Source organism: Oncorhynchus nerka, linkage group LG11 (genome assembly GCF_034236695.1).
Source record: "Oncorhynchus nerka isolate Pitt River linkage group LG11, Oner_Uvic_2.0, whole genome shotgun sequence".
NCBI lineage: Eukaryota > Metazoa > Chordata > Actinopteri > Salmoniformes > Salmonidae > Oncorhynchus > Oncorhynchus nerka.
This window is the reverse complement of record NC_088406.1, coordinates 36,205,334-36,219,838: the sequence shown is the minus strand read 5'-3', so window position 1 is coordinate 36,219,838 and position 14,505 is coordinate 36,205,334. Positions and strand designations below refer to the sequence as shown.

Sequence of the window (14,505 nt, the reverse complement as noted above, 5' to 3'; positions counted from 1 at the left end):
ATTACTGTGTAAGTCTGTGCAAGTGGGTGAGAACCATGAGCCTCCTAGGTTTTGTATTGAATTCAATGTACCCTGAGGAGGACGGAATCTAACTGTCCTCCGGCTACACCATGGTGCTACCCAACTGAGTGCTGTTGAGGCTACTGTAGACCTTCTTTGCAAAATAGTGTGTTTTAATCAGTTATTTAGTGTCGTGATTATATTTAGTATAGTTTTATCGAAAAATGATAACGTTTTAAGTGTTTTACCATTTTTATTGTTATGAAATTCAGTGAGGAGGATGGGCCTCCCCTTCCTCCTCTGAGAAGCCTCCACTGTTCCACAGCGCTACAACAAGCAGTGCAGCAGTAATGAATGAGTAGGAAAGTGTATCTATAGGCTTGCGTTTTTGTTATTATTAGCGGCTTGGGTCATTTCTAATATCAAATAATATTTCACTTTTCTGTTCATAGGAGTAGCAACATGAATTTGTGCATGAGGCAGAAATAATGCAGTGCGACTCGAGTTTCGCTATCAGCTGGAAGATTGTGTCCCATTTTGGACAGTGTCAATGGAGGAAAGGGAGAGTGAAGGGATGTTGAGAGGGGGACCCTCATTCTCCTCTCTTCCCTCTGCTGCAACTGACCATCAGCCCAGTTAAAAAGAAAAAATATTTAAATGTATGCTCACTCAGCTGTGCCTCACAAGTAATCCAACAATGGATCTATTACCGGTGTGATCATATAGCCTGCCTCAAATTAAAAATCGCCTGAACAGCAGGGCAATTCATACAGGGCAATTCAAACAAAACCAATATATGATGATATTGCATTTGGCCTATAGCTTACTGCACAAAAACCTCATTGCTACAGTACTGTTTTTAATTCGTTATTGTTACATAGGTTTACATTTTTTAAGTCATGTCTGAGTGGTAGATCTCGGCTTGCATTTTGACTCAGAAAGTGATCTTGACTCAGAAAAGGTTGGTGACTGCTGTTCTAGAGTTTTCCCTGTAGCCACCAAATAGCCTACTTGGCCACTGTTAAAACTGTAACTTAAAGCGGGTACAGCCTCACTTTACTACTGTAAACTCAAGCTGGAAGTTGCACAGAATTTTCACAACTTTCAAGTCTGTGCTCAGCAGACCCTGGTGGCAGGGAGTACTCTTTGGTATTGTTTCATCTGCTGTTGGCCCTTTAAGACAGTTTTGTAAACCACCCCAAAAGCGAAATATAAAAATATATATTTTTAACTAAAATGATTAATTGTGTGTGGACGGACCTAGATACAGATGTTATTCTCACCTGCTTCATTATACTATTATCTGTTAACTTTAGTTTGTTTTCAGTTTATTTAAGAAGATAAAGGAAGACAGAACAACACATTTAGAAATGGTTGGAGGTAGCTTCCACAGATCAGTCCTTTGTTAGCTACTCTGTTCATTACACTAAATATGTAGTTTCTAAGGTTTTGTTCCTACAGAGTAGACAGGACAGGACACACAAAGGGGCTGTGTTGTTCCTTTCATGGTGGATGAATAAAGGAAGGCCTTTTCCCTCGGGACTCCAGGTGCCTAGCAACTTCTCTGTCTGTTCTGTCCCTTCGTGTAGCTCAGTATCGGTCATGTGATCAGTCAGGGTTTCGCTGTCCAGAGCCAGCAGAGTAGAGCTGAGAGAGAGAGAGAGACACCTGAACTGCATATGTAACACAGCAGGTACCACTAAATGTGATCAGTCTAATAATAGTCTCTCACTGTCTCTGAACTCCAGTTTTATGACTCATGTCAGAGAGAGAATGCTTTGTTTACTGTGTAAACTTGACTTTCCTTAGTCCTTTCAATTTAACATTTTGCAATGACTGCTGTATAACCCCCCAAACCAAATATATTTTATGAGGCATAGAGATCTCCAGCCCACCATGGTGATACTGCTGAAATAACCCTGAGGTGGGATCAATGATTAACACCCTTCAAACACCCTATACTGCCCCAGTCTTGTATAGGAAAAGCCATCTGAACTGCATATGTAGCCGGTACCACTTAACGTGATCAGTTTAATAATAGTCTCTCACCAGTTCTACATATTTTGAAACTGAAGCTTTTGGAGATCACACTTCCAAGATTTCCAAACATCTTAGAAAGAGATCCCATTATCCTAACTTTCATTTAGTAGGACCATCAGTCAGCCAACAACAACAATGCAAATTGCAAATTACAAATACATTAGTTTTGTTTTTCAACTATATCAAATTACATTACTTTGAAATCATCATGATTGGAGTTCATACAGTTTTGTTACAGAAGTTGAATGGTTGTTGCCTTATGTTGCAATGTCAGAAGGTTGCATTTGACTCAGTTGAAAAGTCATTTGAATAATCAACGGGAAAATGTAGGGACACCATGCTTCAATAACTATAGAGCTGCTTATTCTATTCATATCTTAGCTTTTTAATGTACATTTTATCCCCCTTTTCGGAGGAAATAACAATGGACTATAGCCAAACTGAAACTGTACAGCAGTTAATATCACTGGATCCAGTCACGGTGATTAGATAGATATTTTGTTTGAAGTGACATTGATATGTGGAGGAAGAGACAACAGTTGGCTGGTAAGGTGCTGGTAAGGTGCTGGTAAGGTGCTGGTAAGGTGAGACTCCAGTCTCCAGGGACTTTTCTCTCCCATATTTACTATGAGAGCCCAATTAATATTTCAGCATTTGTAAGGTGCTACAGGATGTGTTTTAAACATGAGACTGGACGTCTTAAAGTCACAGCCAGCATGCAGGAAACAGACTTCAAATTGTTTTTTTAGAAACAGTTAGACATTTGGTTCCTGTGTATTTCTTGGATTCATCTACGTCCTTAATTGAAGATGATATATGCTCTAGACCTGCTGCTACTGATTCTAATTCTACCTTTTCATCATTTCTTTCAGTCTTCTTTTCCTACTCTGCTGACATAACATTTGCCACCTGCACCTGTGAGGTGATCTCTTGTTGGTAATTGTTTATTGCTGTTGTGGTAAAGTTACTGATTGGTGGCGGTAACATGGCCTCTTGGATTGCATTTGAGGCTACCTTTACACTGGCACATGTACTGATCCTTATCCCAGCATCCATCAACTTCTCATTGGATTAAAAAAAACAGTACAAAATTGCTGAAGTACAACAAATATATTGTTGGTAGTGTATAAACCTCTGTGTGCAGATGGTAACTAAATAAAACAAGAGGAAAATATATACATGATTGATTATTGCTTTCTGAATGAAACCAATAGAGATGCAAACTTTCATAAAATAACTGTCTTTATTAAAAAGCAGGTGATGTGCAGTTAACACTGCAGGACTAACACACACTGTAGCACTGTTCTGGCTGGACACAGGTGCACAATGCCCCCATTTCTCCTCATTGCCCTAAAACACTGAGGCCTTCTGTTCGTCTGCTCCCAACCTGTTCTCCCTTCCCTCTGTGCACCACTATCCACGCTGTGTTGAATTCATCTGTCATCTATCTGGAGTGTAGGTGACAGCATTCAGTACAGTTACAGTACTCTGTATGTTAGTAGTATTTTGTATCTTATTAGGATCCCCATTAGCTGCTGCCAAGGCAGTCGTTACTCTTCCTGGCATCCAAACAGATGATTACATCACACAATCACACCCTTAACACTGATGATAGAACATCACCATCAAAAAATGCATCTCTTTCACAAAGTCTTTTACAAAACAAAATGCAAAAATATTCCAACACAAAATTCAAATCCTACATATAAAATAAACACAGTTCAAAAGTATTTGTGAACATACTGATTTTGTTCAATCTACTGTATTCTTGCAGTGAAATGTTTTGTTTGTTCCACCTCTGTCTTTTTATTAAGGTATCAGTCAAATTTAGTATTTTTAACAGCCTTCCTTAGTTTCTGAAACCCAAGCAATGCGTCATTTATATGAGGCAATAACATAGAGAAATGTCAATGAGAAGATAATGATTGAATATTCGACATTCTATATCATTTGATGTAGCGTAGTTGCCTGAAGCTACGGAAATAATGAAATGTTAGTGATTTAAAATATGAATGGACTCAATGACCAACATCTTAGACAGGAATAATCATAAAAGTACAAACGTTATGTCATTAATTCAATTAAAGCTTGTGAATGTTTTTAAATGAGCTTGATATATTTTCAATGGATATGCATAGCTCACTAATAATCCAACCCTTAAAACCTTGTAATTAAATTAAGAAATGTAGAGACTACTGATCTTATTTTTAATTTCCTTTGTTCTCACTAAACCCAAATGGAAAGCATATGATCCTTCTTTCTTACACAATCCGGCCCTGGAACTTCTATACTTTTCCTTCAGAGTAGATGTTACAGAGACAAGTACTGTACATACGTAGACAAATCCAACAAAACAATGGTGAAAAAAGCAAAAACAAACACATCCCTTCATTGCGGAGTCTCCTTGGGATTCATGAAGCCCCATTAGAAACACGTGTAGAATAACGTTTTTGGTTGCTACATAAATAGTCCTTGTCCCATCCATCGTCCCATCACACATAGTCTTTTCTCTCGAACCCGGGCCCACCTGGGGTAGAGCGTGAGACAGAGTATGCCATCCGTGAGGGGTTGTACCTCTTCTCCCGAGGGGGACAGGAACAGCAGAGGAGGCTTCCCCCGAGGATCATGAGGGCTGAAGCCCCCCAGCCAATGTAGAGCGCTGCCCCTAACTCCCTGCGCTGTGCATCAGTCAGCAGCGGGTTGTAGAAGTCCCGGATGATAGTGTTGGCTGACCAGGACACTGGTATCAGCTGCATGACTCCCGACACGATGAAGAACACCCCAGAGATGATCATGACTTTAGCTTTGGATGCCTCATCCTCGATACAGTTGGTGCACTTGGCCCCGGCGATGGCGATGAGCACGGCCAGGATGGCCAGGAGGATGGAGATGACTGTGAGGGCCCTGGCGGCCTGGAGGTCCTGGGAGAGGGCCAGCATGGAGTCATAGACCTTACACTGCATCTGGCCTGTGCTCTGGACAACACAGGTCATCCACAGGCCCTCCCAGATGATCTGAGCCGTGACGATGTTGCTGCCGATGAAGGCTGTTACTCGCCACATGGGCAGGGTGCAGGACACGATGGCAATGATCCATCCTAATACGCATAGAGCGATCCCCACTAACTCCAACCCTGCAGACATGGTGGTAGTTCTGTTGTTGCTGGAGCTCCTTCTGTGTTCCTTTCAGTGCGCCGTGTTCCGTCACACCTGAGATACCTGAGAGGATCTGACAGAGGATCTGTGAGAAAGAAAGAGACCAGCCAGTCAGAGACACTAACACCAATTGACTTAATTTAGCCCCTAGCACCTGTGAGTTTGTGATGTGTGATGTTCTGGTGCAGCCGGGAAGACAAGTATCCTTTATATCCCAGATCAGCTGAAGGGAGGAGCCCTGGAAGGTCCAAAAAAATGCTTCTCTGTGACATCACAGGGTAGGATTAAAAGTTGTAAAAAAAAATGGTGGTTTTCAAAACCTGCAAGGAGTTACTAGCCAGAGGGAGGGTATTATTTTGCTCTTCACGTCACCACGAATCTCATAGTGTTTGAAAATCACTCTTTTAAAAATGTTTTAGCTTTTGACATCGGTTAGAACTTTTTAACTTTATATATATATATTTTTTAAACCTAAATTAAACATTTCCTTTTACTCATTAATAGATTAGCCCTAATCTTGTCTCCTCAGAGCAATCATTCTCTCACAGCATTAGCTGAAGCAGCTTGTAAAATAAGAATGCCTGATCTCAATTCATCGGCAACAAGCTGTCTTGTTCACTCTATTTGACGCGGTCTAACGGTCATGTCTGTCTGTCACTGACTCCAGTGCCCTTGAATTCCTAACAACCGGGAGGGTCTCCCCTAGTTATGCCCCAGAAACTGGGATAATAGACTTTCATGACCCGGTGTTGATAACTCTCTCCGATCCCCATCTTGCTATGAAACAGACCCATTGTTTTGGGGGCCATTTTGGAATGGCTGAAAGTGGGGGGCTGACAAAGCAAGCTCCTTGTTATCTAAGCCCAACAGATATGGTAGTCAGACAGGTAGCTAGCAGCTATGAAAGAGAATCCAACTCAACACATCATTACCATGGATACCCAAGGATCAGTGAAGGAAAATGCCTGTTATTTCCTGATCTGGGTAGAATGAATGACACAGAGGCAGTTCTCTGATATAAGCTAAGAGATTCAAACATACTTTTCTTATAAACTGTATAGCGAGTAGCACAGGACCTAGTGGCACTTCCCATGTAGCAAATCACTTAATAATGTGAATGAAATGTACTGTATAAAGTAACATATAGCAACAAGTTATATTTTTCTGTCATTGTATTGAAACATATTTGAAGAAAAAATGAAGTTTTATGAAACAGTTTTTATTGTGAAATTGACACACATTGAACATCAAAATAGTTGATATTTTCATACTTAACAAAAGCTGTTAAACGGTCAGTGTTTGGCATATTGTTATCCAACATACACACAACATAAGCTGTTATTCATTCAGTCTATAGAATAATAAAATGTAACAATGCAGATGGTTTCAATTCAACTACTTTCAAATAGTAAGATTACAATACAATATTTACAACACCTTTGTATATTTTAAACAGGCATACAGTACGAAATAAAAGTACACCAAGTCCAGTTTGTTGTGTTCCCCTTCAACAGAGCACCATCAAAAATGATCCAGCAAAAAGCAGTATTCTATTGTATTGGTAGAAATCACCACCATTTTATCTGTTCTGGAATTCAAGGTTGGTATCAAATGTCCTTCATTCGCTGAGCAGAAAACAGAAAGCAGCTGCTGCCAGATATCCAGGTCAGTTCAAACATAGTCTCTTTTGTCATAGCCGCTAGGGGCCACAGACCTGGTCAGGGAGTACACCATCCGCGAGGGCGGCCCTGCATACCTCTTCTCAGGTTTTGGGGGCAACTACAGCACAGGATGCACCCCCCAATGAGGAGAAAAGCGGCTGCAGCCCAGCCCAGGTAGAGAGCCCCTCCAATCTCCCTCTTTTGAGCCTCAGGAGTGATGGGACTATAGAACTCCATGATGATGCTGTTGGCTGACCAGGACACCGGGATCAGCTGCGTCAACGATGCTACGATGAAGGCTACCCCTGCTGCGATCATCACCCGGGCCTTGGCCGTCTCGTCCTTCACACAGTTGGTACACTTAGCCCCCACCACGGCCACCAGCACCCCCATGATTCCCACAACTATGGAGATGACTGTGAGGGCTCGGGCTGCCTGCAGGTCAGAGCTGAGGGCCAGCATGGAGTCATATACCTTACACTGCATCTGGCCCGTGCTTTGGACCACACAGGTCATCCAGATACCCTCCCAGATGGTCTGAGCCGTGATGATGTTGACCCCAATGAAAGCGGACACCCTCCACATGGGCAGGGCGCAGGACACGATGCTCAATATCCAACCCAGGACAGCCAGGATCATCCCCAGGATCTCTAGTCCCAACACGGCCATTTTCTTGTTTTACCTTCCTCTGTAAGCAAGTCTACAGGTGTCTTCACTCTCTTCACTTCACTGTCTCAACTTCACGCACAGAACGGTTTCACTGTCTGGGTTCTGCTCTGGAATTCTCACCACCTGTATACTCCCAGTTATCTTTATAGCACTCCACCAACAGAAGGTAGAGTCTCATGGCGATTGGCCAAGCAGGTTTTCAAATGTTTTTTCTTTTCTTTCTTCTCAACGACCCCCAGAACAAGGCATGAGAACGGCTTGGCTGCACAGATTAATGATTGAAAGGTTGGGCCATGATTGATCCCCAACTGTTTGGGCTGAGGGGAAGGTCAATAAATGGCCAAAGCGAAATAGTTAAAGGATAACGAACAGGTTAAGAATGGACAAGGTAATAATTACAAGTGGAGGAATTGGGAATAACATAAACTCACGTGTTCGTTCAACAGATGTCTACCATTGTACAATTATGTTCAGTTCAAGATACATATTTAGCTCTCTATGGAGTGTTTACCTCAGTGTATTACTGCTAACCCTTAGAGAGAGCTGCCTAGGAGAATCTGTGTTGGCCTACTGTGTACAAGCACTATTTGCTAGTTTCCAACCCAAATACCCTAATGAAGGCATAAGCTAAATTGCGTTGGGTTTAATAATAAATATATTTTTAAACAAACTTCCATTGTTGCTGAATATCTTTTCATCTGGTTTCCAACCCCAGCAGTAGGGCTCTTTCTTGGATCACTTTCTTTCAAAATGACATGACCTGGGTCAGGAGCCAATGACTGCTCTCTCTGGTACCTGATAACATTATTTTGGGAGATGACGTTGCACAATGAATAAATGCAAAGCTGCATTTGATCATTGTTTTCCACTGCCATGATTCAGACAACAGACAAGCCTGAATTTCATAGTAAATTGTATCTTCTTTCTGATTGCCATTGAAGATTTCTGACAAAATGTGAGACTCTGTTATCTTTTGTCTTTGTTTGGCTAACAGATTTAAAGATCACAGTTAGATAAGTTTCTATTTGGCTGTCAGTCCAGTGGACAAACATCTCCCAGTGAGTGTGTGGGATAGTGGTCATTGTGGCTTGGGAGTTGATGTGATGAGTGGGTCAGTGTTATCAGACAGTGTCCTTGTCAACAAGGTCACTCTGCACCAAAGGGTTTCACCTTTATTTGAACTGTCTCAACTGTCTGCAGCACAGGAAGTCCCACACACAGACACTAAACTCTGCATGGTTATAGATGGGTACTTACACTCCACAGGTGAACAGACTGAGTAACACAATAGAGCTATTGGAGGCTATGCTTGTTTGTACGATGCTCAAACATCCCTAGGCAGTACTTTAAGTCTATGCTATAAGACTGTCTTAAAAGTGTTTTGCCCTTATCTTATTCTTAGACTATAATGTAAATAAAGCCATTGTCCTATTTTTCATCAATAGGAGCATTGTGAAAGAAGCTAGTTCACCTTATGATCACAGTGTGGTTTACCTACCTCCCCTCCCTATGAAAATGGCTGCTTTTTGTCAGGCTCAGTTTCACTCTCCCAAATGGAACAGGGGGCACAATGGAAGGCAGCAGAAGGCACCCTTCAGAAACAAAAATGACATTGTTGCTGCTCACATTAGCATTGAAAACAAAAACCGTATTTGTGCGCGGTAGACGGGCTGAGTTGTCTAGATTTCAGGTGATATGGACCTGCAGGCATTCCTTCCCTATATTTTGGTATATTTCTTCAGATCCTGTGTCTTCAATGGGATGTCCTGTCTCAGTGTTCCGTTGGTAGCCTGACCTTATTAAGCCAGTTTCATCCTTAAGCATAGGCACGGTTACCCCTCCGCACATTCATAGCATTCCTGTGGTTATATCATCTGCGATAAGACCTTACTTTCAGAAGGGAATGTCCCTGCTATAAGCCAATTTAACAAAAAAGGAGTTGCTTGTCAGTATGATGTATACTATTGTATACACACATTAGCTGGCACAGTGCATGATGTACTCACATTATGATATCATACTGCTGGATAATAATGCAAAATGCTGTAATTTTCCCGGTAAAGAGTGAACTTATCTTCATTTGTGTACCATCATTGTCAGTCGTGCTAGAAGATTCTGAGTAGACGCAACTTACTTAGGGTTAAATGGGAACGTTATTTTAATTATTTTAAACAACATTAACATTTTCATGATCTTAAATCTTCATCATTGAGTAACATTCATTTGGAATTTAGTACACATTTTTAACAGGTAAAACATGAATAAGATATTTCTCTAATTTATTTGACTTTATAAATGCATGTCTCTAGCTTTACAGAAATCATATATGTAAAACACAATCTTGCATTAATAGGCAATCATTTATACTTTATATCTGAATCAAATATCCCACATGGCTGCATTTGTTCTGCACTACCCCTATAGTGTGCAATCAGGAAAGGGGGGTCGCTAACAGTAGTTATCCCATCAGTCCCATCAGTCTCAAGGGGCTGTCTCTATACTAAAGCCATTGAACATACACTCTCTCACACATAGTCCCTCCTCATATATCCATTGACAGACATGGGAGACTTGACCGCAGAGTAGTTCACCACCTTGTGGTGCCCAGACCCAGCCCCGTTCCCACCCTGGGGTGCTTTCGGGGGGCAGGAGCAGCAGAGTAGAGCTCCCCCTAGGAGAAGCAGACAGGAGGCAGTCCATCCAAAATACAGTGAGTTCCCAAACTCCCTCTTCCCCGTTTCCTCCAGCATCGGGTCGTAGAAATCCAAGACGATGGTGTTAGCCGTCCACGATACAGCCGTCAGCAGCAACAGCCCCGCCATGATGAAGGTCACCCCGGCTCCCAGCAACATGCGAGGCTTGCTGCCCGTGTCCGAGCTGCAGTTGGTGCACTTGGCCCCGGCTACAGACAGGCCGATGCCCATGATACACAGCACCATAGAGACGATGACCAGGGCTCGGGCCGCCTGTAGGTCCACAGGGAGTCCAAGCATGGAGTCGTGGACCTTGCAGTGCATCTGGCCCGTGCTCTGGACAGAACAGTTCATCCACAGGCCCTCCCAGATCACTTGAGATATGACAATGTTCTGGCCAATGTAGGCGGCTACTCTCCACATTGGCAGGCCACAGGCTACCATGACCCCTAGCCAGCCTGACACACAAAGGATCATACCCAGGATCTCCAGGCCGGCCGAGGCCATCTCTGGAACTAGTCTCTCCCTGTCCCTGGGTGCTCTGGTCCTGGTCTGTGGCTGTCGTCTTTCTCTGTTCTTGGTGATGTGATCTTGGGCTGTGGTCTGTCCCTTGTGCAGAGCTGTTGTAGTCTCCCCTTGTCCCCTGGCACTGGGCTGTTGTCTGTCTCTGTTCCTGTGTCCTCTGGGCTGGGGTTGGGCTGCAGTAGTCACTCCCTATCCCTGGGTCTCTCAGGTTTGGTCTGGATAGAAGGCGCTCTGTGTCTCAGAGCACAGCCCTCTAAAGATGATATCAGATCTCCTTGGCTCAGAACGCCCTGGATAAGACTTTAGTCAGTTAGGGAGAAAGGGGGAAAGAGAAGGAGAGTGGGATAAACATATTCTACCGTTCTTTATACTGCTAAGAAGATTGTAAAGTGGAGTCAGTTTACATTCAAATAACACCAAATATTTTAGGGTAACATTGATATTTTCGCTTCACAGCTAAATCGGGTAGTTCCAGTAACTGAATCACTGTCTCTGCATATGAGGTCAAGACACACAATGACAGGCTTTGTTCAGTCAGTTAGACAGATACATTATACCTCTTGGGAGAAACCGCTCTGCTCAGAACAGGCCTGGCACTGAACATGTGTCTTACTCTGCCTGTTTTGTTCAACTAAGTTCTCTAAGTCTTATACCATGAAAAAAACATGTGAACTGAACAGGAAAAACTCTAGCCCTATCAACGTTTTACCTCGTTTGTTAGCGTATTCACTCAAGTTGTAATGGATGTTCTCTGGACGTAAATAAAATGATGAAGGGTGGCTATCAGACAAACAACTGTCCTGTCCTGGTAGAGTTGTTAGGGTTGGCTGGCCAGCTCTATGTGATTTATAGTCCATTATAGGCACTTGTCTCACTAACAGGGGTCATCACTGGAGTCATAGGTCATGACAGGGGTCACTGCTGTCTTATACCTCCCACCAGATAGTTAAAACAACACCTAACAACACATGCCGTCTCACTTGGCTGATCTCCACTACAGGTTGTTGGAAGGCCAAAAACGTATTATCACTGAATCATCACTGAAAGTCCCTGAATGACCAAATTCCTTATGAAATATCTTTCTTTTTTTTGAGATACAGAATGTCCTTATCAGATCAGAACAGGGATATTGCAACCAGAGTTGTTTATGGGTGTGTATAATGGTTGTACAGCCAGAGGGAGACAGTCTGTCTGTCTGTCTGTCTGTCTGGGGAAATGGTCCAACGAGGATCTGGTTTACACCTGATCTCAGGTTGACCCTATTGCTGTTTTGCCTACAGCAAGTTGTATAAAGCTCATTAAATGTGGTGTTAAATGCAAACTACAAAAATACTTAAAAAGTGTCAACTAAACATTCAACAATCTTAGTGGTTACTTCCTAATACGAAGGGGAACTGAGGAGTAAAAAGACAAAAATGATCTCTGTTTACAGAAGATGTCAATTTTTTTATCTAGAAATAAAATGAAGTTACTTCAGAGATGTGTGAGGACAAGCATCATCGATAATACAAGCCTCATCATGAAAACAGAAGCTACGATTACACGTAAGTTCCACATAATTATATTGTATATGTTGGCTCCCGTTACTGTAGTTACTGTAATATTCCCAACCAAAATATGTATGAGCAGCTTTGTGACTCAAAATGAATCAGAAATGCATAGTTCAGTTTCTGCAAAATACTAATTTGCCTTACAGTTGGTAGCAGCGTTGTACTAGTCTATGATAACTCTGGGGAGACTGGCTATAATCCTAGACTCATATCACAATACAAACACACGTGTCCAGGAACACCTAGAGAAGGCTACCCACAGACAGAATGCCTACAGGATAAGGTTTGAATCACAACAGGGGAGCTGATTGGTAGCTTGGTACATCATCCTAAATTGAATTCTAACAGACTGCAACTCAAGGAGACACCATGTGGTGGAGAAGGGTAACTGCTGACTCTGAAGGACTGTACTCTAGGATGCAAGATATTATTTTACAAACACATTAATCTGTGGAAATTAAATGTTTACTATTGGTATAATTTAGAAAGTCATCAGGTTTGAAGCAGGTATTTGGTAAGAGTTCTCTCTGGAAAGGGAACAAGCACAATCACTCCCCGGTTGTTCACCTGCGGTTGGAACGGGAGCAGGTTAGACCAGTTTCCAGGGTTACAGGTGCCTGGCTAGCTTGTCACTACCTCCTGCCATGGCATGAGGTAGGTACAACCCTTTTTGGTAACAGGTAGAACTATTTTGGGTTCCATGTAGAACCCTCTGTGGAAAGGGTTTTACATGGAACCCAGAAGGGTTTTACCTATAACCAAAAAGGGTTCTTCAGAGGGTTTTCCTATGTGGACAGCCGAAGAAACATTTCAGGTCCTAGATAGCACCTTTTTTTCTAAGAGTGTAGGGAGAGAGAGAGAGAGAGAGAGAGAGAGAGAGAGAGAGAGAGAGAGAGAGAGAGAGAGAGGACATTGTTGATAGATTCTCTACCTTCTCTAAATTCTTCAATTTTAAACCTTTTTTGGTGACTCTTTTTCTTCTAGTATCTGAAATAATTAAACACAATATAGATGAAAAACTTTTAGTAACCAAAAGTAGACAGAGAGATAACTTTTGGAGAAATGTTTTCCTCTGACATTCCTGTACTGTAGTACATTCAGAGTTAATGCTAGGTTCCAGCAAATGAATAACAGAAAATCCTTGTAGGCAGAATTGCTTTCTCTCCCTGTCACTTTTTGTCACTCACTATTGCACAATCCAGTCTGTAACTCTTGGTGTCTCTGATGCCACAACACACTATGGCACATTACTCAGCATTATCCCCTGAGAAAATACGATCGGACAAAATAATTGAAAAATGTGATACCTGCCTCTAAATTCACCCCTTCATTAGAAAACATGAAATTACAGTGTGATACATTCAACATGTAGATTTAAAGGAACTTGTGAGTCGACTGTGTCTGGAGGATAGTCACCTAAATCTTCGGAGAATTATAAAGATTTTCATGACAAGAAATAAAGTATTATAACAACTCTTATTACACCTGATGACCCCTTTGATTTAGTTTACATGTCATGATGCATGTGATGCTCTGTCAATCCAGAACCACACGAGTCATTGAATTTCCTGTGCTTCTAATGTTTGCTAGTTAACGTGAGATCTTTGTCGCATGCTTGGATAACCCACTGAAACTGTGACTCCGTCCCCTTCATCATGATCCCTGGGCACAGAATAATTACATCACAGATCACACACAACAACCTCCCCCTGACTCCTGCCCAACCACCCACACAGATACACACATGGATATCCGTATTTGTAGGAGAAAACCACACATCCTTATTTTCATCAACCATTATACTAAAACCAAATACAAGATTCTCCCGTAATAGCATCACGGGAGTGCAACATGCCTTCTAGCCTTTCGTTAGGCCGTCATTGTAAATAAGAATTTGTTCTTAACTGACTTGCCTAGTTAAATAAAGGTTCAATAAAATTCAATAAATAAATAGTTCACACCCGCAACAATAACAATGTCTGAAAATACCACTACCTCTACATAAGCTAATTCACACTTCTAAGAATGATCAAATGTGTGGTTGGGTTATACCACCTAGTATTATATAAAAAAGCTATGACTATTCAACCCCAGAAGTTCTAGTTCAATTAGCACTACACATAGGCTGTGTTTATACTTTCTGTGGTGTGAAAAGCAGGTACAGTTTAGACCAGGGCTGTTCCATTCCAGTTCTGCAGGGCCTAAATAGTTC

At 42.0% G+C, this 14,505-nt stretch overlaps 2 protein-coding genes across 2 annotated transcripts; both read right to left on the bottom strand.

Moving 5' to 3' along the window:
• Window positions 1-3,264: 3,264 nt before the first annotated feature.
• Window positions 3,265-8,223, bottom strand: LOC115136789 (claudin-3-like). Its single transcript, XM_029672563.2, has 2 exons — window positions 7,027-8,223; window positions 3,265-5,173 (listed from the first exon to the last, which is right to left on the bottom strand). Exons 1-2 carry the CDS (start codon window positions 7,523-7,525, stop codon window positions 4,533-4,535), a joined length of 1,140 nt encoding a protein of 379 aa, XP_029528423.2. The 5' UTR covers window positions 7,526-8,223; the 3' UTR covers window positions 3,265-4,532.
• A 1,436-nt stretch (window positions 8,224-9,659) lies between these two features.
• On the bottom strand, window positions 9,660-10,915 carry LOC115137615 (claudin-4-like). The gene has a single exon (XM_029673932.2). The coding sequence runs from the start codon at window positions 10,723-10,725 to the stop codon at window positions 10,051-10,053; it is 675 nt and encodes a 224-aa protein (XP_029529792.1). The 5' UTR covers window positions 10,726-10,915; the 3' UTR covers window positions 9,660-10,050.
• Window positions 10,916-14,505: the final 3,590 nt, after the last annotated feature.

What these genes read in the sequence shown, in the direction of transcription:
- LOC115136789 (XM_029672563.2), bottom strand. Translation starts at nt 7,525, where the DNA reads ATGGCCGTGTTGGGACTAGAGATCCTGGGGATGATCCTGGCTGTCCTG. An exon ending in TGGAGGGGCTCTCTACCTGG is followed by an intron (nt 5,174 to 7,026) that starts GCTGGGCTGCAG and finishes CCATGTCTGCAG; the next exon opens with GGTTGGAGTTAGTGGGGATC.
- LOC115137615 (XM_029673932.2), bottom strand. Translation starts at nt 10,725, where the DNA reads ATGGCCTCGGCCGGCCTGGAGATCCTGGGTATGATCCTTTGTGTGTCA.